At 38.3% G+C, this 25,722-nt stretch overlaps 1 protein-coding gene across 6 annotated transcripts in view; it reads left to right on the forward strand.

Annotated features, from left to right (window-relative positions):
• Window positions 1–25,722, forward strand: part of Ate1 (arginyltransferase 1) — a 128,769-nt gene that overhangs the window by 42,135 nt on the left and 60,912 nt on the right. For all 6 annotated transcript variants that reach the window (XM_059265760.1, XM_059265776.1, XM_059265752.1 and 3 more), the window contains 3 exons: window positions 3,123–3,155; window positions 19,245–19,426; window positions 22,807–22,906. In XM_059265760.1, the coding sequence (XP_059121743.1) occupies window positions 3,123–3,155; window positions 19,245–19,426; window positions 22,807–22,906 (315 nt within the window). The remainder of the gene's footprint in view (window positions 1–3,122; window positions 3,156–19,244; window positions 19,427–22,806; window positions 22,907–25,722) is intronic.

Below are 25,722 nucleotides of genomic sequence, written 5' to 3' on the forward strand. Positions count from 1 at the left end.
ACAGAGAAACCTTGTCTCAAAAAAGGATGATTAAAATTTTTTACACATTTTATTAAGTGAATCAAATTAACTATTATTAACTTAAAATCTACCTGCCTGTTTTCAGTTAGATTAAGATTTTTTTCAGAAAGATTCTTTAAAATGGATAGATAAGGAATATAGATAAATAAGGAAGGTGACTATTTTTGCATCCTATTATTTCTGGAGTGATGAAGTATATTCCTATCTGTAAGTCAATAAGAAACTTTGTAAAACATGGTAAAAATGTTTATTTTCTCAATAGGCTTAAATATCTTGAGTAAGATCTTATTAACTACACCCATTGTTTCTTATTTATTAGCATGAATGTACCCATGTTAGAAATGGTGGCATTGTAGTATCAATATGTGTTACTTACTGTGGCAATAGTAATTTTTTTAAACTGAACTTAAATTTTAGTAGCTTTAATTTCACAACAGAATTGAACATAGTCATTTTCTTGCCTTGTCATCATGCTGCTGTTGGTTGAAAGGGACCTGTTTCTGCTGTCAGTCTTAGTGGACGTACAAAGTACATTTTACCAATCATTTTTCAAGGTGTTAGCATTTGTACTGAGAGCATAACCTGTACAATCTTGTTAGGGCTTCTTTTTTTTTTTTTTTTTTTTTTTTTTTTTTGGTTTTTCGAGACAGGGTTTCTCTGTGTAGCTTTGTGCCTTTCCTGGAACTCGCTTTGGAGACCAGGCTGGCCTCGAACTCACAGAGATCCGACTGGCTCTGCCTCCCGAGTGCTGGGATTAAAGGCGTGCGCCACCACCGCCCGGCATTGTTAGGGCTTCTTTAACTGACTGAAGTGGAACAAAACAACTGCCTTCACCTTCACACTGATGCAGAGGAAGCATTTTTGAAATGCTTTCCATGTCCTAGGAATAGTATGTATGTGCCTTGTGATTTGTTACTCTGTTCTTACTGCTTTATGGTTGGAAACTTACGTATTTCATATTTTGGCAGTTCAAACATGATGAGCATTTCAAATTTCTTTTTTTTTTTTTTTTTCTTTTTTTTTTTTTTTTTTTTGGTTTTTCGAGACAGGGTTTCTCTGTGTAGCTTTGTGCCTCTCCTGGAACTCACTTGGTAGCCCAGGCTGGCCTTGAACTCACAGAGATCCGCCTGGCTCTGCCTCCGAGTGCTGGGATTAAAGGCATGCGCCACCACCGCCCGGCTCAAATTTCTTATTTTGAAAACCTGGCATCACTAATATTAACTGTACTTATTACAAATACACATGCTAGGGTGTGTGTTTGTGGTGTGTGTGTGTGTGTGTATGTAAATTGTTGGACTTCAGGAAGGCATTAGCTTCCTTAGACGGCATTCTTGTTTGTTATTTAAAGTGATTGCTCTCTTGATTGATGCATCAGTTGCTACTATACTTGGTGTGGGCTGCTTAACAAATCTAAAAGTATATGTATAGCATAGTTGACATGTACATATAGGAGTAAAGCATAGAAACCTTATAATATCAAAGTTCTGGCATAAAAATAAAAACTTGCTGTTCCCTATTGTTTTCCATTGTTAAACTGATCTATTATCTCAGTTGTACTTTCTGCTTTGGGAAAGAGGAGTGTTTATTGACATGGTTTGAGCTATTGCAATAGACCTCAAGACCATAAAATCTGCATTACTATAAAATTAATTGTGCCCTGTCAGCATTATGAAGGCAGCATTTTGATTTACCTTGTACTTTCAGAAAAGTTCTAACAATAGAATTGTGTTGGATATTAAAGAAAAAAAACTTTACAGTCTCTATACTTTAATGCATCTTGCAGTTTAGAGCCTAGATGATACTAGTAGCTTTGACATGCCCTGTGTTACTTTAGGAGTGTATTTTATAGTTTGGGGAGGGTGTAGCTGATACTTTTTAAAAACTGGATTAAGGGAAGTTTCTTATAGAAAACTAAACTTTGAGTGGAACTAATCATCTATGAAGGAATCCTCTGTCTTTATCTCTTATACTCATTAGTTTAGTAGGAATAGTCTTGTTTTGTTCAACTTCCATTACTTACCTCTACACCTTTCTCCAGTGATGTAGAAGGAAATCCTAGGTGTTATATACTTTTACTGCTATTTCAGTCCCTTCCTCTTCCAGTTTTGAAGCTCAAACCCAAGACCTCCTGCAGGATGGGCATCGAACTATATCCCTAGCTCCTCTCTGTGTATCTCAGAGAGAGTAGAAATTCTTTGTATTCCCTGTGAGTACAAATTAGCTTTGTTATAGAGAAGTTCACCAGTGCTTGGAAACAGGCCTGTCACTACAGCTTACTGTTGTTAATATGAATTTAGAAAGATGAATTTATATTACTTGGATATTTGATTATCACAGTGATTCTCAAAGGGGATTCTATAAATATATCTATGAACACATGAATTTCCTGTCATCTATATGTATGGACATATGACACTTTGTATTGTCAATAGTTCCTGCCCCTCCCTCCAGAATTGTTTGTTTAAATACTGAGAGATAAGCAACATGTAATAGTAATTTAGTGTTCTGTTATCCTACGTGTAAGTCATTAATGAAAGAGAGGTGAAAGAACATAATAGGGAGTAGGAGAAAGAGAGGAGAACAAAAAGGAAAAGAGGAATATGGCGTGAAGAGAGATGATAGAGGAAACGTGGCAGTGAGATGCCACATGCGGGCATGCCACACTCTCACTCCACTGGGTCTTGGAGTGGGTCTTGAGTTCTACCTATTCTTGGCATTAACTAAACCTTGCTCTACATTTAGGATCAGAAAGATGGTTGACTCCTTTCTTACTGACTCTTTTTGTTTGGTTGGTTTATGCTCAGAGATTGTGAGATAAAACTTAAAAATGTAACTATTTTAGGACTAATTGTGCTGTATTTGCTTTTACACAAATATTTACCGTTGTTTTTGTAAACTAGTTCAAATAGTTGAGTACTTTTTATGGGCTAAGTTGAACTGTGTGCTCTGGATAAATTGTACATTATAGAAAACATTAACTTTGTATAGACTTTGGCTTCAGATGTTCTCACTGGAAAATTATGTAATATTTTTCTTTGTGTGTTCTTTCTTACTGCTCCTTTCCTGGATGAAATTGATCCTATTCAAACTGGACTCTGCAGTTCACAAGATTCCTTTGCAGCTCACCATTGGAGGTAAGAGATGCTCTCAGATCTTTGTGTTAGCATCACCAGTAGAGTGGCTCTGCTTGGTCTTTCGTCAGGCATTTATCTGATAATTTCAGAGTGATTGTTCTAAAGCAATACAGTTTTTCAGTAATAGTAATGGGATGAACACAGCCATTGTTTTGGTAACAGCTATTCACCTCTGTAATAGCCACTGCCCCTTTAGGTACATTTACTTTCTCAGTATAGAGAGGAGTCAGCCCTAGATTGTATCTCTGTGACCCCTGTGCTGCTTCATCCCTGCTTAGATCTCTGCCATGCTTCAGCAGAGCTGTGTAGGCCAAAGTGGTCATCAAAGGAGGCTTCACCTGGGTCAGAGACTGGAGGAGCAGAAGACCTGCCTTGCACTGAGCATTTGCTTGGATCCAGGCGTTGTTCTCAGTGCTTCCTTTCCTTCCCATTTAGTCTTCATCCTGGTTCTCTTTGGAACTCAACCGGGGATAAATTGTGAGGTTAGAACAGTTACTAGATGTTCAGAGGACCAGAATCCTACCTGTGGTTGCAGAGGAGCTTGGAGATGATTGTGGAGACTTAGAAAGGGCAGAGCGGAAAAAGCAGAGCGCTTTGCAGAGAGGCTGGACTTGAGGCCAAGCCAGTGCTTTACCTACTAGCCACAGGATACTAACAGTCAGAACTCCCCTGAGGCAACAGATTTGTGAACAGAATTGTGCTGTTCATATCCTGTAATATTTCGTATTCTCCTCTTAAGCTGGACTCCCTTTATGCTCCAGTCTTAGTTTTGTTCTTGTTTTTGTTCTTTTGCTTACCCTTGTCTTTCTCTTTGCTTCTGTCGTTTGTGTCACTTTAAGAGCCCCTCTTTCTCAGTTCTTAGCCTCAAATCATGCTCCTTTTCAGAGCTGAACCATAGCTATATATATATATATATATATATATATATATATATAATTATGGAACTCCCATTGTAGACTAGACCAGGCTGCCTTGAACTTACAGAGATCCACGTGCCTCTGCCTCCTGAGTGCTGGGATTAAAGGTGAGCACCACTATGCCCAGCCATAGCCTTATATTCTTTATGAGACCATCTCTGATCTCCTTACACATTGAGAGTTGTTCCTTTTTTAATGGTTTTTATAATGTTGTTTTCATTTGATTATTGAAACTATTCTTCTTAATGATGAGTGATGGCCTGTGACCAGTTTGAATCATCACTAGGGGAAATGGACCAGACCAGAGAAGCTGGTACTAACCAGGTTTGGTCACATTTTCTAACCCTTCGGTCTTCAAATGGAGGCAAAGTAAACTGTGAAAGGATGCTGTGCTGTGAGTTGAGAGGGACATGGGTGACCCATGGGCAAGTCATTTAATCCTTCTAGGCTGCAGCTTTTAAATCTGAAGAAGAAAGTAACACTAACTAGGTTATTATAATCAAATGAAGTGAATTGTGGCCAACACTGAGCATAGAACAGGATTGAAAGCTTTGTCTTTTCACCCTTGAATGCTATCAGTTGTAGAAAGAGCTTGCAGTTTACTAACTACTCTGGTTAAACATTGGGGCTGAGTGTATGGAGTCTGTAATCTTTGGTGAAAAGTAGAAAGGAAGAACATCATGATCAAAATTGAGTGATTGTATTTTCTGTTAGTTTTCTTCACTCAGTGAAGTTGTTTTGAAGTTGTGCTGCATCTTGGCCAAGTTGATTTTTAAAACAGTTTTTATTATTAGGCTTATTGATACATAGGACAAAGATAAAATAATTAAATATGGTCACCCTCCCCCCTTCTCTTATAGGAAATACGGTGAGGGTTTCTGTTGTTCTTCCTTTAACTTGGAATCCACAAGTGCTGCCGGATGGTTTGCTGGATGGCAGCCATCCCCAAATCTCCTGCAGTAGCTCAGAGCTCAGCTCCATTTCACTCCACACTGCCTAAGAGGCAAAGCAGAGCCCAGGCAGGAGAATGTGGGAGCCTCTACATGTGTCATTTTACTGTGAAGCTTATGTTTTAGCCAGAGCTAGGTGTGTCACCTTCCACATTTTAAGAACAGAAAAAATCTTTTCAGTAGGCAGTAAAATGTGGGAGACTTGCAGTTGACAAACTGACTTTGAGCTTCACTTTGTCCATAGTAAGTCTCATGAATGAACCAGGTCCCTTTGTTGTAAGTTCTGGCCGTTTAACTGCCACATGAATCTAATGAAATTGTCAGGTTATAGTAATTACGTCAGTAATCTGATACGTTGTCACTTGAATGGACCATGTGTGGAGAGTCAGTTACTTCTCTCTCTGGGGTTGACCCTTTTTCATTCCTGAAGACTAATAGCGCTCATTAAGCTTTATGGGAAAGGAGCTTTTATCACTTGTCAAGTCAGGCAGCATATTTCTATTATATTTCTAAATTTGTGTGGCTGTGTGTAACTGCTGATGTACACTTTCCTGCTAGGTTTAGTGGGACTTCTGCCTTATAGCATTTTTATTGACATTTCTGAGTCTGAGTTACATTTTGTGTGGCACCACTTACAGATGTCTTCAATTAAATCAGGTAAATAAACGGGATTTTGTATTAGAGGTCAAAAGCTTCCTGACATTCTCTTTAGAATCACATTTTGCCAGCCAGCCCAGTAGGCCGTGGTCCACTGTCATGTTTAGAAAGCAGAGAGGTAGCTGCAGCACAAGGTAACACACATGAGGTCATGTGTCAGTGTGGGGACTTGGGCTTCTCTTCAGGTGTGTCCTTCTGTTAGGAGTTATAATAATTACTTACTGAGAAGCTAGCATCTGTAATAGCCAGGATTGCGCTTATCACATTCCTTATATTAATTCTCACAGAATATATACCTCTTACGATGAAAACTGAGCCCAGAGAGGTAGATCAGACTAGCTAGGTGCTGAGAACCACAGCTGACAGTATGGGACAAGGTGGGAAGGAGGAGATAGGATGACACTGCTGGGAGATGCTCACAGTCAAGACTCTCACTTGAAGGAAGCTAGTAATCAGAGATGGAGTTAGTGAGCTTCAGAACAGGATTTAGGAACCTTTGCAGTATGGGCCTCTTGGGCTTTGCTGTGAGCAGTGGCACTGACCATGGTTGGAAGCTCAGCTGCATCTCTGCCTCTGCCCACTAGATGCCAGTAGCACCCTCTTTATCACCGTGCTAAGCACAGAGCTGCAGATGACAGACTTTGCCCAATGTCTCTAAGAGCCAGAATTGTTCCTCTTGAAAATCATTATGGGATGTGTGTAGGGAGAGTTAATGAGCCAATAGTGAAGAAAAGATACAGTGGTAAATGTTTTCAGCTCAATGAAAGATAAGAAAAAGTAGGAAAAGTGAAATAAAAAGGTAAACAGGACAAATATAAAAAAACTATAAGATGAATGGCAAGATGGCTCGCTTAAATCCTTTTAATTATTGCAATAAATATAAAAGCCTAAATCAAACTTGTCTGTATGGGAACTTTTACCTTTGCATTGTTCCAGGCTATCCTGTGACTATATATGGCTACTGTATTATATTTGATTTTTTCAGATTTTCGTTTTCGTTAAATCCCAATAGCCATACTTGGCCAGTGGTCATACTGTTATACAGTGTAGGGCCACATACTCCTGTTAAAGTTAGAGATTGTCAGACTAGATAAAAGAATACAAGCAAGCTCTACCCTTAAATATGAAGATGTGGATGACTTGGAGGTAAAAGGCTGCAGTAAGATGGTCCCATGAATATTTACCATAGTAATATTTGATGGGCTGTAGTAACATTTGATGGGCTGTCTTTAAATCACATAGAATAGTCTTCAGGATGGAAACTGAGGGCAAAAGCATGCTTTATAATTAAAAAAAGTCAAGTTATTCTAAAATGTGAACCATTCCAAATAAAAGCCTCAAAATAAAAATAAAAACTAGGGGTTGGGGATTTAGCTCAGTGGTAGAGCGCTTGCTAGAAGGCCCTGGGTTTGGTCCTCAGCTCTGGGGGGAAAAAAAAACCAAAAACCTAATAGAAATGGGAGAAATAGTCAAATTCAGTGACAGATAAAGATTTTAGGACAATTTCTTGATACTTTGAGAGAAAATTTAGACAAAATTACAAGTAGTCTAGAAGACTTGTACATTGTGGTCACAACTTAATGGATGTCTGTCAGTACTATACCGTTGAGTGACAAAAAGCCACATTGAAGTCAAGCAAGTCATAAACTATAGATAGTATGGCTCATTGGTAAAGCAGTCCCTGCTCTAACTGACTTCCCAGCTGCTCCTGTTGTTTTTGATTTTCCCAGTACTGGAGATTGGACCCAGGGCATGGAATAGCCCAGGCAAGTAATCCACTACTGAGCTACATCCCCTTCATTGCCCAGTTTTAAAATTGTAAGTTAGCATACAAAGTGATGGGTTTCATTGTGACATTTAAATAGGTGTATTTTTCAAGTACATAAGCATAGTCACCAAAGCAGAGCATATTCTGGACTATTTTACAAAGTTCACTAAATTGAAAAGGATTGAAACTGTAATTAAATTGGTATCAAGAAATGGCCACATGCTTATAGCACTTTAAAAATAACAGGAGAGCTTTGTGAAAAGTGGGTAAGAGACTTGCTGTTGTGCTTCTCCAGAGGACATATGTCTAGAAAACATAAGAGAAACTGTCCATTGATATTCACCGGAAATAAAAGTTAAAACCACAGTGAAAAATCACCATGAACTCACTTAATGGCTGGAATCAAAAGATAGAGATTGGCACACTGTGGAGAAATCCGAACTCTCTTAACTTCTCTGATCAGAAGGTGAAATATAGAACCATGGTCTGGCTATTTTTCAAAACATTACAGATACTACTATATGATCTAGAAACCCATTCTTTATAATTATGCCTAAGTGAAATAAAAATATTTATCTTCATAGGAAATCATGCATAAATGGTTACAGCAGCATTAGTTATCATAGCCAGAAGCTAGAAAAAATTCAAACATCTGTCAGCTAGTGAATGAATACAGTGGAATAGTAGTCAGCAATAAAAAAGAGCTTGGATGACTCTTGAGGAGACTGTAATAGACGACATAAGTCAGACACAGACTTTATTGTGTTCTTTTTATGTGACTTACCCAACAAAGGGAAATTGATAGTCAGAAAGCAGGTCAGTGATTGTCTGATATTGGTAACATATGTGGAAAACTGACTGCGGATGGGCTTGGGAATTTTACAGGTTATAAAAAAAAGTGCTAAGATGCCTGAGAAATGGCCCAATGAGAAAGAGCACTAGCTGTTTAGTTCTCAACACTCAAACCATTTGTTGCTCTAGCTTCAAGGGATGCAACACCCTCTCCTGGCTTCTGTGGACAATTGTCTTCATATTCACATATCCATGCAGGTACTGACACACGCACAAACACACACACACACACACACACACACACACACACACAATTTTAAAAAAATGTCTTAAGTTCTAAACTCAGATTGTGGTTATAGTTTCAGTTTCATAAATTTTTTGAAAATTATAGAATTTTATGCTTAAAGTGACTAGTATTATGATATACAAAGGTATCTCAGTAGAAGTAGATGTATTATTTTATCTTTGAATTCTCAAAGAATTGTAGAAAGATCATCTGACATGGCTGGGCATGGTGGCACAGGCATGTAATCCTAGCAATTGCAAGTGGAGATAGGAGGATCAGAAGTTCAAAGGCATCTCCTGGTAAGCAGTGAGTTCAAGACCAGCCTGTGCTACATGAAAACAGAGAAAAAGGAAATCTCACTCAGTTTGATATCCTCCCCATTACTGTATCCTTCAGTGTGGAATATTAGCTACAGTTTTATTGTTCATCAAGATAGTAGTATATATTGAAATTGATATACTTTAATTAATATTTTAGCACTGTTTTATTAATGCTCATAATATCAGATCACAAGCCATGAATACTCTCAAAAGCTTTTAAACAGTTTTTTAAGATTTTGTTTTTGAATGGGGAACTGTTTGGCTTTTTGCAAAAGACTTAAGAAAGTACTCTGAGAAGACACAAGAACCTCACTGTCTCTTCAGTCAGCATACTATTGTGAGGTAGCTTCTGTATTGGGGTATTTATTATCAATGGTCAGAATTTTTTAAAAGGGAATAGGGATACAGAGACCTGGCTCTTATAGAGAGGGAGAGAATTCAAAGAAGGTCTGGAGAGATGAGGGGGATGGAGGCCAAGATGTTAGGCTGGAGGGGTTCAGATAATTTTCCTAAGTGTGGAGGACACTGAAAGTCAGATATGCTGAGAGCTGGCATGAGCTGGAATGCTGTGGGGATGAGGTTAGGAAGAGGGTTGAGCCTGGGAGTTGATGGGAGCTTTTACCTGTTTATTAAGTGCTTGGGCCCAGTTTATTTAAAGAAGTAAGCCAGGTAGAAGGAGGTACCCTACAAAAGCATAGTTGTTTGTAGGTGATGGTAAGCAGTCTTTTGGTGGTACTGAAAAATCAGAAGAGGAAGACTAGGCTGTAGCTTGAACCACTGGGCCAAAACAGAGGAATAGGGTTTTGTTGCTTGTAGCTGTATATGTTAGGAAAGAGTCCTGTATTTTCAGACTGTGATCCATACACCTGTATGGGAAGTTGAGTGGTATTGCTCAAAGGCACCAATTAGAAACCTGGACAGAATTATCAGGATTGTCATTTGAGTACTGTCTCCTTCCCTTGGATTTAAGGCCTGTTGGGCAGTTCTGGTTCAGACAGAGCTGCTAGTAAGTACAAAGGGGTTAACTGAAGACATCATTCCTTGTCTTGAGTTCACTTTGCTGAGTACAATGTAAGCACATTGCATGTGTGGCCAGATAATACTCCCAAAGCTTATTGATCAGGAGGGGATGTACTTCAGTTAGGTTTTGGACATCACATGATTATTGAGACTATAAGTAGAAAATGTGTATTGCTTAGTGTAATGACAATTACTGAAGTCTTTTCCTGGAAAGAACCTCAGGAGACTAAAATATAAAAGTTGATTTTGAGAATAAAGGAAACACACTTAAAGTAGAAATTCAAACACTAAATAGAAAAATGCCACAAATTTCTCTTGTTCAAGTTTTTTCTGCACAAACTTGAGTTAGTTTGGGGATCTTGAAAATTCAAGATATGTTCTTGTTGGACTAGCTAGTATTCATCATCACTCCCAAGACCTTTTTAAACTGTGTTCAAAATTAGGGTCATCCTCCCTGACAGTTTTCATTGCCTATTAGTTGTGCATGAATGCTTCAGAAAAGGCTTGAATAGTAAATCCTGGGGTGGATTAGTTTCCATGGGGACATCAGTCTTGTTTGATCTTGGCATTCATTGAGTTCTCAGTCTGGGATGTCACCATGGAATATGTTTTCCTATAAGAAGGACTGGAGAAGCAGGAGTTGCCAATTGAACAGCATTAACCAAAGCTCACACTGCAATTCAAGGTGTGTATTGTAGAACTCAGTAAATACTGTAGTCAGAGTTCGGAATTCTGTTACTTTTTGTAAGCCATTTGAAGGTGCCTTACTTTGTAAAGTCTTTTTATTGGGAGAGTTAGGATTTAAAATACACAAAAATCAGATTAAGGCAAAGTATTTAGCATTAGCAATTTAATTTTTAAAAACTATTAATTCTAAGGTAAAAATACTTTTTTCTTTCTCACTTTGGTACATTTATTAAAACCATTTATGATAAGTCCTTCATCATTTACCTAAGCTTTGTAAAGTTCAGTTAATTTATGTCTATTTGTGATACTACATTGCTTTTGGTGTTAAGTTATAGATGAGTAAACCTTTTTTGCTTTTTTTTTGAGCATTTGAATTCCTAAGAAATACATTTGTTTACTCTTCCTTTGATTTTGCAAATTGCTGAAATGTCTTAGTTCTTTGTAATAAATAGCACATGTGAATCCATTGTAACTGTTAGCATGGTGTACCACAGAAGCTGTGTCCACTGGAAAAAGTACTGACCTGAGATGGAAGTCCAGCTTTTGTTCCTTCCCAGCATGTCCCTAAATTGGCTTAGTGACCTTGGACAAATCTCTCAGCACCTTGTTTTCCTTAGCTGTGTAAGAATGTCCAGAGGAAGAGTTCTCAGGACCGAGCAGGTTAAGCAGTGTGTGAGCAGATCTGTTGCTTCTTTTCAGGCTCAGGCATTATAAACATACACATCAAGTTCACTCCCTGCACCTACAGCTTCCTGTTCTCTATACTCGGCTCTAGGCTTGGCTCTGTCTTTTTCGCTATTCTTTTATGATCTGGCACAAATTGCTACTTTACTCTAGAATAAGCCTACTCAGTTTTTTTCTACAAAACAAAAGTCTTCCATCTCCTTGCATATTCAGATGTATATATCTTATTTTTAAATATGGTTTCTTTTATCCTTATTAATAAAACAGTGACTTGTTTTTCTTTTAGTAAAGTAATTTCTCTTTCATAAAGAGAACTGGGCAGCTAGAAGTCTTTTGAGAACTGTTTGTTACATACAGGCATTGTGGCCAATAGGAGAAGGCATAAATACAAACGCCATCACTTCTTGAACATCCCTTTACACTTGTTGAAGTGGCAAAGATGAGCATGCTTACGTGACCCAGTCAGTGATGCAGTAGTTGTTTAGAGTATATCGGTAAGAAGAAAGGGGATGTGAACTATATGCTCATTAGTGATTTATTTTTTACTATTAGTTAGAGACTGTGGGATTCCAATGAGGGCCCATTCTGTTTCTTGATCTATATTTAAAATTTAAAATTATTAAAGGGTTTATATAATACCTAAAATGTCAGTTGTTTAGCACCAGAAATTATTAGGGAATTGCAAATCTAAACCATGAAGTATCACTTGGTACCCAGTAGGTTAACTTTTAACAAAAACTAAGAAATAGTGTTGGTGTGGGTGTGAGAAGTTGCAGCCTTTGTGTATTATTGGCAGACATATAAAATGGTGTAGTTACAGTGGAGGAACGTTCTTTAAAAACTAAATTGAGCTCAGTGGGTGGCGAACATTTTTGGCCTAAGCACTGTGGAGGCAAGGGCAGGTGGATCTTGGTGAGTTTGAGGCCAGCCTAGTTTTCAGAACAGCCAGGGCCACATAGTGAGAGGCTGTTTTTAAAAATAAACAACAAACTCAAAGCAAAACCAAAAAGATGACCTGTGCTGTAGCAGTTCCACAGGAAAGAAGGGTAAGTGTAGCAGTGATTGTAGCAGCTGTTCATAGCAGCCACAAGGTAGATCAACCAGATGTCCATTGATACATGAATGACTAGGAAAGTTACACCGACATGCAGAAGACTGTTCACCTTTCAAAAAGAGGGCAGTTCTCACACATTGGAGGGAACTCAAAGACACTATGCAGATCACAAAAGGACAAATACTGTAATATTCTCTTTAAGGAGGCACTTATCATAGATCATCAAGACATACCACTTTACTCAGTTTTCTACTTAAAAACATTTAAAATGCTATATTTTATGTGTATTTTACTGTAATTAAAACAATAGTTTAAAATAATTAAACATGCCAGTATTATAGTTCAGTTTAGCTGAATACAAATTTACATTTAAAACATTTTAAGCATTCTATATGACTAATGTTAATGTGTAGGTGTATGTGCACGTGTCTGTATGCATATGTGGATCCCAGAGGACAACCTCTCAAGTGTTGTTCCTCAGGAGCCATCCACTTTACTTTTTGAGACAGTCTCTCACTTGGCCTAGAATGTGCATGGTAAGCTAGCCTGGCTAGCCAGTGAGCCCAGGGCCTAGCTCTACACCCCAAAGCCTGGGATTATAACCCTGTGCCACCATGCCTGGCTTTTCCATGTGGGCCTGGGCTGTAACTTAGGTCCTCATGCTTGTGTAGCAAACCCTCTGTAACTGCAATTGCTCCAGCCCAGTGCTAGCTACTTTGATGCAAGCTAAGGTGTAGTTTTAGAAGTTCAGTTAAACTGTTCTCATTAGAAATAAAGCCATAGCCGGGTGGTGGTGGCGGCGCACGTCTCTAATCCCAGCACTCACGAGGCAGAGGCAGGTGGATCTCTGTGAGTTGGAGGCCAGCCTGGTCTATATAGTGAGCTAAAAACAAAGAAATATATCTGATTCTATTTAAATCCAGCCATACTGCTTACAAATTTGAGAAGATATTACTTTTTCCTTAAACTAAGAATTTCATGCCAGTTGATTTTTCCAGAGTCACCGTAATTATGTGTATTTGGATTTTTACAATTTGTTTCTGAGCTGTTAGTTTCTATAAGGAGCTTGTTTTCTGTGAATTTGAAGACTTTGACTTATTACCTGCTTATCTCAATAAATCAGTTTCACAGAGCTCATACTTGAGTATAATTTGATATCACCTGTAAGTGGGAAATATTTTACATAGAAATAGAAGGAAAAGCTTTTCTGATTATGGACAGACATGTAGAAAACTTTTAGTTCTGTAACTAGCCATACATCAAACACAGTGGTTTCAGGTCACAAAGAACTGTTTTATTAATTGATTAAACTTACAAGTACACAAATAAAAATACTAAAAACCCAGGTTCTCCATTTTCAGTTGTTCAAAAGAAAATTAATTCTTCATCACCCATCCAACATGACATCAGATCCAACTCTTGGTTCAGTAGTGAGAATACAGTCCTGGTCCTGGAAATGGAAACACAGACCCAGGAAAGAGAAGGACATGCAGCAAAGAAGGAGCAGTGATAGATAGCACTGCCTGGGAACCAGCGTGGGGTGTAAGAACAAGTATGCTTGGCTGAGTGCTTCTCATGTGTCCTCCATCCAGTGAGCTTACTCAAGCTTCTCTGGAGATGACCTCTAGGGCTCTTAACTGTAATTTTTAAAAAGATAAAATAGTGTTCTCACCTAGACAGTGTAAATACATGTCTTATTTAATCGACTTGTTATTTGATACAAAACCAGTAAACATTAAAACTGATTCAAAGATCATTTGCAGATATAATTTAATGAAATAAAAGATTGAGATTAGATTGCTAGGTAGATTAAAACAACTACTAATTATCATATAGGGTGGTATACTAACATTTGGAATTACTCATTCCCTTCTAAGAACTCCACAGGTTAACCTCTGTCCCTACAGAGTTGTAAAATAAGATACTCACAAGAAAACCAACTGTAGATGTTTGTGCCTAGAGGAACCATTTGGGAGAGGTGGTTTGGGGCTGCTTTGGAAGGGAGGGGAACTCAGGTTCTGTTCTCTGAAGTCTTTCTCCCTCCCCATCCTTACCTTCTTTTGAAAATACTCTCAACTGACTTTCTCTTTGCTAGTTACTCTGAGCCTAGCAGAGTTTGTTTGGAGCATCACTGAGGCACAGGAAGGCAGGTTGGTGAGGAGACAGGTGTACTTTGTTAGAATAAATAAGCACCCATTTGGAGAACAGTTTGGCTGGAAGTGAGAATTGGCCTATTAATATTCATGTCACCTCTCCATGGCGCTTTGGAAATGGATACGCACTGCATAGCTCATTAATCACTAAAGTTAGGCCATCTTTCCCCTGAATTCAAGGTGAATTTTCTTTTGTATAGCAGAGGGGAGCTTTATTATTTTTTTCCTGTTATCAGCTAAATCCTTGAAATGGAGGAAACTTGTGAAAATTTTCTGATTAATTCCTTTACAGATCCTAAGCTGCAAACTGCAAACTTGGAAAGAAACATTAAGTATTGCTAAACCCCTCACTGACTGATTTATGAGCAAATTAAAGGTAGCTGCTGTATACATGACTTTGCTTTTAAGTGACCTAACTGTAATTCTGTAAACGCTTTGGGAATGTGCCATTCAGAGTGAGCAAAAACTGGCCTAAGCTTGCTTGTTTGTCTTCTTTTATTTGTATCTTACCTTTGTTTCTCAAAACTTAAATAGAAGGAAAGCACCGGTATGAATCCTGTTTGTGTTACTTTTTTAAATTTTGTACCTTATAGTTCATAGGCTCCTCCTCATATTTTGAAGATACAGGATGTGGTTCATGCATTGATGCATGTGTCAGAGGGTCCTCAAGACCAGTGCTTTTTTCATAGTGCCTTCCTGACTCTCACTCTCATGAGTGTACAGTCTGTTTTCCAGATGATCCATGATGGCAGCAGATTAAATTCAGAGGCTGACATGAGTATCAGGTGATCTTCTAACACAGATTTAAAAAAATCCAGAACTATGCAGCTTTCCATATATATTGTTTTTTGATTTTGGAAAGTGCAGTGTTTTATGTTTTCTTTTTTTGTTGTTGTTTTTAACCACAGAATGAATCAAATATATTGAATTTATTGTTAATTTTAAATGAATTATTAGATCTATTTCTTAAATTTCACTTTTGTTTTCTAATTGATAAATATCTGTATATATATTCCATTAGACATGAACTCTTGGGTGTTCTCTGTACTTTTCTGAATATAAGGGGGTTTGAGGCCATGAAGTTTGAGACCTGTCAATTTACATGATGTTTTTTGGCTTTAAGGCAAATAGCCCTTCACTTTCTTTTTTCCCAAATAGTGTGCTTTCCTATGTAATATGTAGTTTTTTTCTCCCACTGTGCTTGTGACAGCTGAGTAATGTTGACAAAGGGCCTTAACTAATGAGATTTAAGACATGTGATAGCTATATATTAATGAAGTGGGATTTCAAGTCAGTAAGCACTGGTGACTTGGGGTGCTTCTCTAGCAAGGGCTCCTGAGCTTCCTGGAAAAAAACGTGGGGAGGGGGGTGCTATTCTAAGACTTAGCTCTTTCTGACCCGGTTGACATGATGGTGGAAGAGGAGAGTATTGTCTAAACTTTTGATGTTGTGACAGGATGATGTCACCTACAGAGTTCATACTAGAGAAACATGCAATTGAATTACAAAAACAAACAACTCCTGACCTCCCTTATGCATATCTATGTTCCCTTGACTCAGGGCAGAGTATCTATGTAAATTTGGTATTTTTCTGCGTGGGAGATTTCCCTCTGTTCTTTTATTATTTTTCAATGATACATAGTGGTATGGATGCACAGGTTATAGATGACTTTTATTTTGATGCTTTAAATAGTCCAGCAATGAATTGGCTCTTTCAGTTAACTCCCATGCCTCTTTGAGTGCGGATCAGTTGTTTGAGTAATACCTCTCTGACACTGAGATCCAGTAAGTTCATTTTGTATAGTTCCTGCCCAGTCCTAAAGTCAGCCACCTCTCCTCCTAGCACTGGTTCCTTTGATTGCAGAAAATGTACCAAGATCTTGGCAGTACAGTGTGCTCATTTCTCTTGAGGTGTTTCTTTCAGGCCCTCTCAGCTGACCGAAAAAGAAATGTGTGTGTATAGTAACTCATGAGTGTGTGCATACTTACAGTATGCACATTTCTGTGTGTAACCATCTGTGTTTACAGCGAGCCAAGCGTGAGTTCTCACATTTTCAACTAAAATCCATCATCACTTGGATCACTCTAATCACAGCAGTGAGAACCTTACCATATGCTGTCTGTTTGCTTGTTATAAATATAGCGGTGTCAGAACTGCTAACCTGTCCTCACATGGGAAGCAGTTTTATCAGAGTACAGTATTTATATTACTTCCTTTTGTTCATCCATTAGACCCCTTTCATTTCCAGATTTACTTATTTCACCTTTTTCTCTGTCCAACTCTTTTTGTAAGACTGTTCCATGCATTTATACTGCAGTTATATTTATTGTTAAAGTCTCTATGTTTTCACAAGACCTAAATGATTTGCAAAATTTTTCATAATTACATTTACTCTTTTATTTAAAGTGCTGAGTTTTAGCTGGGCGGTGGATGCTCACACCTTTAATCCCAACACTTGGGAGGCAGAGGCAGACAGATCTCTGTAAGTTTGAAGCCAGCCTGTTCTACAGAGTGAGTTCTAGGACAGCCAAGGCTACAGAGAGAAACCCTGTCTCGGAAAACCAAAATAAACAAACAAATAAATAATAAAGTGCTTACTTTTGATAAAAAGGCATAGTGTAGTGTCTTTGCGGTTATAATGTCATACTGAACAGTCTCATCACCTAAAGGACCTGTGTTTCATCTATTAATCCCTAGTCTAGACTTCTCAAACTCCTCATAGTATGAAATAAACTGTGCATACTTTTGCCTTTTTTTTTTTAAACTTTTGCCTGTTATACAGTGTAATTGTAACTATATAGGATGCAGACTTTCAGACTGGCATTTTTTACTTAGCAATATGCATTTTAAGTGCGCGCTCTTTCTCTCTCTCTTTCACCCTCTCCCCCCTTTTCCTCCTGCGCGCTCGCGCTCGCTCTCTCTCTCTCTCTCTCTCTCTCTCTCTCTCTCTCTCTCTCTCATGTGGATTTCCTTTATTAATCAATAATAATACATTATATGGATGGACCAGTTTATCCATTTATATATTGAAGGATGTCTGGGTTGCACTGATTTTGGCCAGTTAGGAATACATGTATAAACATCTTGTGAGGTTTTGTCTTTAGGTAAGTTTTCAAACCAAATGGGTAAGTACAGAGTGTGATTGCTGCTTTTTTATGCTCAGAGTATGTTTAGTTTTGTGAGAAGTCCCTGAAGTGCCTATAACTGTTTTGCCTTCCCAACATCAGAGAATGACTTCCTCTTGCCCTGTATCTCTCCTGACGTTTGATGTCCAGCCAGTGTGGTTCGGTGTTCTGATATGTAGGACTGCTTCATGTTCCATGTGTAGATCTGTGGTGATGGTGAGCATTGTCCCTTGTGATTAGATGCTGTCTTTCTGATAAAGCATGTGTTCAGATCTTTTGTCCATTTTTAATTTGGTTGTTTAGTTTCTTATGGTTGAATCTTAAGGCTTTGCACATTTTATTAAGTATGTCCTGTAATATATGTCCTGTGGTGTGACTTTGTTTTCTTAACAACATTTCTTATAGAGCAGAAGTTTTAAATGAATTTAATAAAGTGTGTACAACTATTTTTTTCATGTATTTTGTTTTTGATGCTATATCTGAAACCTCATTAACAAAGCCATGATCACCCAGATTTTCTCTCCCAAATGCCTTTGTCTAGAAGTTTTCTAGTACTGAATTTGACATTTGGGTCTGTGATCCACTTTGAGCTCACTATAATGAAAGGTGTAAGGTTTGTCTTGGTGCTTGGTTTACATGTGGATGTCCAACTGTTGAGCACTGCTGTTTGTGGAGACTTACCTTTCTTTATTGAATTGCCTTTACTCTTTGTTCAAGGTTACTGTGTTTGTTGGATTTGTTTAGTCTGGTTTGTCTATTTATTGTTCTGTCAAGACAATCACAATGTCTTCATTCCTCAGTAGAGTCGGGTGTCCTGAGCCTTTTGTCTCACGTCCAACTTCAGAATGAACTTATCGATACTCATAAAACAGCTTGTTGCAGTGGTGATTGGGATTGTACTGTCTGGGCAGCAACTGGAAAATAACTGGCATTTTTTTACTGACATGTCATCTATGAAAGACAGTTGATTTTTCTGTTCTTCTTCACTCTGAATTAATCCCCCCATCTCTTTTCTCCTCCTCGTCTTCCCTCCCCCCTCTTCCACCTCTCCTTCCCTTCCCACCCCGTCTCCCTCAGGACTTGCACATGGTAGGCAAGCACCCTACCACTGGTCTACTTCCACAGCTCCCTTCAGTCCCTTCCCCTGCCTTACTATATTAGCTGGGATTTCAAATCTGATACTGAATAGAGTCAGCTGAATTCATAATCATAAGTGGGGAAGGACAGGAAACCACCTGGTTTCTTGATGTTAACTGTGCTGTTAGCAGTGGTTTCTGTGTGTTATTAAAGAGCTGAAGAAATCTCTTCCTTGTCACTTGTTAGCAGATTTGGTCAGCTGTTGAAATGTGCCATGTATTTCCTGCACTGATTAATGTATCGCATTATTTTCTTTTTGTAGTCCTGTGGAGGACGTGGATCACATTAATTGCCTTCCTTTCTTTCTTTTGCCCCTTCTTTCATTCTTTTCCTCTCCTTCCTGTTCTCTTCATTCCTTCTTCCTCCTTCATTCCTGTCTATCCTTCCCTTTTTTTTAAAAAAAAGTGATTTTTTTCATGCCAAAACAACAATGCAAAATTTTAAATGTATTAACCTGAACAAGATTACTTAGATTAAGAGCTCTTTTTAATGTAAAGAATATGCTCCCTGTTGATGTGTCTGTGCTTCTTTTTCGTAGGCAGAGCACCCTGCTAATGGACCGGAGTGCGGTTATGGCTCCTTTCACCAGCAGTACTGGCTCGATGGGAAGATCATTGCTGTGGGTGTGATAGACATCCTCCCATACTGTGTGTCTTCAGTGTATCTGTACTATGATCCTGATTATTCATTTCTGTCTTTGGGTGTCTATTCAGCATTAAGGTAAGACTGCTTTGTACAGTTATAATTAGTTTCATAGAGGTTCAGTTAATTACTCAATTTGTTTATATTTCATTATGTAATAGGAATCTATTTTTGATAGTGTGTTATAATAATTTGCTGCTACAGTAGTCCTGAAAAACAAAAGCAAAACAGTTTCCAAACCTCCTTCTTTTAGTTGTACTGCACACATATAGATAAGCAGGAATAAGAACAGAAACAGATATTCGGGAGAAGAGACTCCCACAGAAACCTTCCCACCATTAAAGACATTAGTGCTGTGTGACATGTATCTGCAGCTAAGGCCACAAATGGGAAATCATTTTCTAACAAGGGTCACAGATACCAGCAGATAGTCTGGAACTTCCCACTGCGGACAACCACATGCTTCATGACACTGTTGCACTCAGTAGCAGAGCAAATATGTAAGTGGTCTCCTAAGACTGCCTGATGACACCATACCTTCTTAGTCTGTAGATACACAACATCTATATTTTCATAAAACCATGTAAGTGTCTGATGATATGACTGTCAGAATGGGGCCCTTTTCTTAAACAACTCTGTTTCTTCAGCACATGCACATTCCTTCCTTCCTTCCTTCACATCACATTAGCTGTATCTTTAACACTCAGAGAATATATATGCTACGATAACAATATAGATAATGTTACATTTATGGAGCATAAAGAATTCTGACAGGGGAGCTTAGAAAATATATACACGAAACAATAATCATCTCCAAACATGTGCTTTCTTTTTGAAAAATATATTTATTATTATTTTGTGTGTATGGTGGGGGTGGAAGGAATGGACATATCATGGCCTTTTTAGAGTTAGTTCTATCCTAGCACTTTTCTATGAGTCCTGGAGATGAAGATCTGGACATCAGTCTTACCCAGAAAGCATTTTACTTGCTAAGCCATCTCACAGGAGTCCACAATGATTTCTTATACTCTAGAATTTATAGAAACATTAAAAGCTAGAAAATTAACATCAAACATTGGCATCATTTCTAAAGCTGTTACTTTTTTGAGAAAGGTTTCTGTTATTCTCTCCCCCAACCATCTCCCCCACCACCGTGTGTGTGTGTGTGTGTGTGTGTGTGTGTGTGTGTGTGTGTGTGCATACATGTTACATGCAAATTCCTGTAGAGGCCAGAAGAGGGCCAGCAGGATTCCCTGGAGCTGGAGTTACAGTTACAGTGGCTGTTAACAGATAGATGTGGGTGCTGGCAACTGAATTCCTGTCCTCTGAAAGAGCAAGAAGCGCTTTTAACTGTTGAGCTATCTCTCTAACCTCCTAAAACTGTTACTTTTAAATATTAATATAAATTTCCCATTTGTGGCCATAGCTGCAGATACATGTCACACAGCACTAATGTCTTTAATGGTGGGAAGGTTTCTGTGGGAGTCTCTTCTCCCGAATATCTGTTTCTGTTCTTATTCCTACTTATCTATATGTGTGCAGTACAACTAAAAGAAGGAGGTTTGGAAACTGTTTTGCTTTTGTTTTTTAGGTAGCTTGAGTCTCTTTTTCCCTCTGTGTTTTTCTCACTGTGTTCTCTAGTATTTGTGTCTTATAGTCACATTCTTACATCATTAGGAAGTGTACTGCCAGATTATCTTAGTTTTTGTATATGTATTATTTTCCTGAATTATCAAGTAGAAGCCTTGATGCTTTTTTTTAAGTTATCAATTTGAATTTTACAAATTGGGCTGATAATCATTTTTTGCCTATGTCTCAGTGCCCATCTTGACATTTCCTGCCTGACTTTTCTCTTAATGCATCAATAACAAATTTACAATTATGCAGTGTTTGTAACTGATGTCTGACAATCCTTTTTCCTATGTGTTTAATTGTGCTTTATATAAAATAATTTAAAGGCTAGAATATCTTAGATAGAGGTTTTAAGAGGTGGTCAGATTGAGGCTGCATTTTGGAGATAGATCCCAGTAATTTGTTGGAGCATCGGACATGGGTGTGAAGAAATGGCTGAGGATGGCTCATGGATTTGAGTCAGTAGTGGTGCAGTAATCCAAAATAGGCAGGTCCAAGAAAACAAATGCCACTGTGGCTAGCCAGGCTGTGGTCAAGAGCTACTGAGTGTGGGTGTGTGTGTGTCTGTGGGGGGGCTCTTGCATTTGCTTGAATCTTTACTCAGTTTGAATCTTGAAAGTAGATTAGTTCTAGGAACAGTAACATTTATTCTTTTATAGAAACATTTTAGTTTTTGGATTTTCTTTCAAAGATTTAAATTTGTATTGGAAAAATGAATAGAGTAGTCCTTTAAACATGGACTTTCTCAACTGGATAAGGTGGCATATGCCTGCAATCTCAGCACTCAGAAGCTGAGCTAGGAGGAAGAGAGTTTGAGGCCAGCCTGGGCTATATAGCAAGTTCTGGGATAGGCTACACTACATAAAAAAGCCTCTAACAGAACAAAACAAAACCTCTTGAATTTTATGTATTGCTGCTATTAAAAAGAAGAAAGAAAAAAAAAAAAACAGGGAAGAAAACTCTCAAAGGACAAAACCAACATTCTTCCTGCTTTAGAAATTTAAATTTATTAAAACTCATATACAGCCTGCCTATTCAGCTGGACAAGTAGGGGAAATTTTGTGTCAAGATTTATCTTAATACAAATTACAACCACTTCATACACAAGCATTTCAGTGAAGATTCAGCTTCTTTGTTTCAGCAGCCCTCATCCCTGCTAATAAATAGAAAAGCATGGAGGGAGAATGTGATATTGTCCCTCTCATTTTAGGGAAACTGTGTATATAAACTGTGTTCCTAGCTACATAGTAAGTTGTGAATCAGGTACAATCTAAAGGGTTTGTGAAAATGCATATATAATTTTTCCTGATGTGTATTGTATTGGCTATTAAGTTTTAAAAAATTTGTTGTGCTATTAAAACAGCCCAGATTCCTTGAATATTCTAGAACATATTGAGTATTATAGATAGCTTTGTTTTCATGTTATGTTGGCTATAGGTCAGCTTTTTTGCCCAATAAAGTATAAAATTTGATCTTAGGTGTATTTCCTCAAAATAATTTAGAAATTTTGGAGGCCTCTCTTTAGAAATAATTATCGTGTGTTTTAAAAATCATTTTTCTTGCCGAGCATGGTGGTGCATGCCTTTAATCCCAGCACTAGGGAGAGGGAGATGAATCTCTTGAGTTTGAAGCCAGCCTGGACTATAGAGTGAGTTCCAGGACTCACAGGGCTACACAGAGAAATTCTGTCTTGAAAACAAACACACAAATCATTTTTCTTTTAAGAATTGGGTATTTTGATACTTTCCATTAGATTTTATTGAATTACATAGATTTTTGAAAATTGAAACCAGAATTAACTGTACTTTTTTTTTGTTTTTTGGCAGAGAAATTGCTTTTACTAGACAACTGCATGAGAAAACATCGCAACTCAGCTATTATTATATGGGTTTCTACATTCATTCCTGTCCCAAGATGAGATACAAGGTAATGTCAGCTTCATGCCTGTGCCTGTTTTCATTACAGAACATAAATTTTCAGTAAAATGTGTATCTTGGGGCAGAGGATTTGGAGTGTGTAGAGGCGGGAATGGGTTATTATGGAGACTTTTTGCTTTTTCATAAGTTCTTTCTGAAGTGAGAGTCACAGCCTTCTTGTGCTGACAGGGATCTCTTAGTATGCGATTTAAGTACATTTTGCAATTTCCTTTTAAAAACCAGTTGTCAGAGTCTCTAGTGAAGGCTGTTGATATTTCCTAAGTGCTGATACAGAACTGCAGAGGAGCAGACTTCTGCCACTGTGCCCGGCATTTCTGTCTGCTTCACTGTGTGGTGTTTACCTCTGTGATGTGTGGAGATGGGGGCGTTCTCACTCTTAAAATATCTAATGCAGGTGATGCTGAGGGAGTAGTAGCCTAAAACTGGGTCATAGAGTGGTTGATAGATGCCCTACGAGGATGTGGGGTTTTCTTCCAGAGTGAAGGAGTAAGGAAGGAGGGGCTCAAATGAGGAGTAGGTGTGATAAAGATGCACAGAGTTCAGGGAGAGATGCTTGTAAGTAAGGGGTCAGAATGCCAAACCCGTGAGGCCTTCATAGGAGAAAGAACAGCTAGACACATAAAAGACCGGTCCTGGCTAAAAGTAGGATTTGTTTGTTCGTTTTTAACAAAGTGAAACAGCTTATAAACATGCAAAAATAAAAACTGTTCACTGGGATCCCTGTGTGCCCACTACCCTGCTGTTACTCATCCATCTTCTCTTACCTGTTCTTTTACTCCACTCCCACCTTCCTCTCCTTTTGAATTATTTTGGAACATAATAAGGATATCCCTTTTGGAAGACAGGGTCTAATATAGCCATAGCTGGCCTGGAATTTGGTATGTAAACCAGGCTGGCCTCAAACTCTGATCTGCCTGCCTCTGCCTCCCAAGTGCTGGGATTAAAGATGTGAGCTACCATGTCAGCTGTATCTTTTTTTAATTGAAGAGTCCAGGACTGCTTTTTCCCTGCCCCGTCTTGTATTTTGAGGAACTGGTAATCCAAGACTTTGCACATGCTAAGTAAGTGTCCATTAGTTTTACTTGGGCCTTCTATATGTAAATGTTTTAGTGGATATTTCTAAAGCATAAAAACACTTTGAAAATGATTATAATCTTATCATCACACCTGAAGAGTATTGACAGTGTTTCTTTTTATTTTACTTTATTTTAATTTTATTTTATGTGCATTGTTGTTTTTCCTACATATATGTCTGTGTGAGGGTGCCGAATCACCTGGAACTGGAGTTATAGACAGTCATGAACTGCCATGTGGGTGCTGGGAATTGAACCCTGTTGCTCGAAATCTAAATGGTCTTATAATAAAAACCCGGAGCCAGATATTGGGGTAAATGCAGAAATATCAGAGAGACAAAGGAACAAGCCACTAAAGAAACTTCTCACCACTACTGAATCCTCAGGCTGGATGGAAGATGAGATTCTGTCTCCATGAATCCTCTGACTGAAAGCCTGAGCCCTCAGCCAAAAAAGCTCCAGCCGAAATGGCTTTAGTTCCTGTCTCCTCACACCTTATATACCTTTCTCTGCCTAGCCATATCACTTCCTTCCTAGTGAGGGAATTAATGGTGTGTGTGCTTCCCAAATACTGGTAGCAAAAGCATGAGATCTCAAATGCTGGGATTAAAGATGTGTGACTCCCAAGTACTGGGAATAAAGGTGTGTGCCACCACTACCTGGCTCTGTTTTTCTTCTAGACTGAATCTCATGTAGTCCAGGTTGGCTTTGAACTTAGAGATCCAAATGGATCTCTGCCTCCCAAGTGCTAAGTCTGTGCCACCACTGCCTGGCCTCTATGTTTAATCTAGTGCTGGCTCTGTCCTCCGATCTTCAGGTAATTTTACTAGGGTACAACAAAATGTCATCACAAACTCAGTCCTTTGGAAGAGCAGCCAGTGCTCTTAACCCCTGAACCATCTCTCCAGCCCTGACAGTGTTTCTAAATATCTTCTGATATCTGGTATAGTTGGTGGTCCTACTTTCTTGTTTTATAATCTGTTTCACCATCAATTTATTTGACTTAGGACCCAAAGAAGGGTCATATATTCATTTAATTTATATATCTTAAATCTCTTTAATTTATAAGTTTGTTCTTTCACTTTTTTTTCCTTCCTGTCCTTTGTAAGAGTAATTCACTGGACTTAGTCATTGTGATCGTGACTTTAAAGCTTTGAGGTTGAGTATTGAAGTAGCTGGTGGTTCCATTGTCAGCAGTCATGGTCTCTAGAAGTGTGACTAGCTACATTCAGTTTTCTCAGCACTCATTTCTCTGTTTAGGAATCACTTTCTCCTGCAGTCTGTACTTGATGCTAAAACTAGATTTGAAATAAAAGTAAAATCTTAAAATAAACCCCAAACCAAACTCTAAATTGTCATTTTTTTTTTTTAATTGAGCAAAGGTAACATGAAGACTAGTTTTTACACATGGGAATTTCTTCCTAGCATTTTTGGTATGTTTTTGAAATCATGAATCCTGAGGGAAGTCTTTTGAAAAGTCAGGAAATTGGGGGAAAGTATGTAATTCTTCCATAAAAGTTAAAGCTGAAAAACAACATTAAAATGTTACTGGTTTGAGAGCCAGGCATGGTGGTGTATGGCTTCAATCCCAGCACTTGGGATCTTTGTGAGTTCGAGGCCAGCCTGTTCTACAGAGCGTGTTCAGCCAGGGCTACATAAAGAAACTATGTCTTGAAAAAACAAACAAACAAAACAAAGCGAACAATTGTGACTGGTTTGAGTAATCCTGTGT

Source organism: Peromyscus eremicus, chromosome 1 (genome assembly GCF_949786415.1).
Source record: "Peromyscus eremicus chromosome 1, PerEre_H2_v1, whole genome shotgun sequence".
Lineage (NCBI taxonomy): Eukaryota > Metazoa > Chordata > Mammalia > Rodentia > Cricetidae > Peromyscus > Peromyscus eremicus.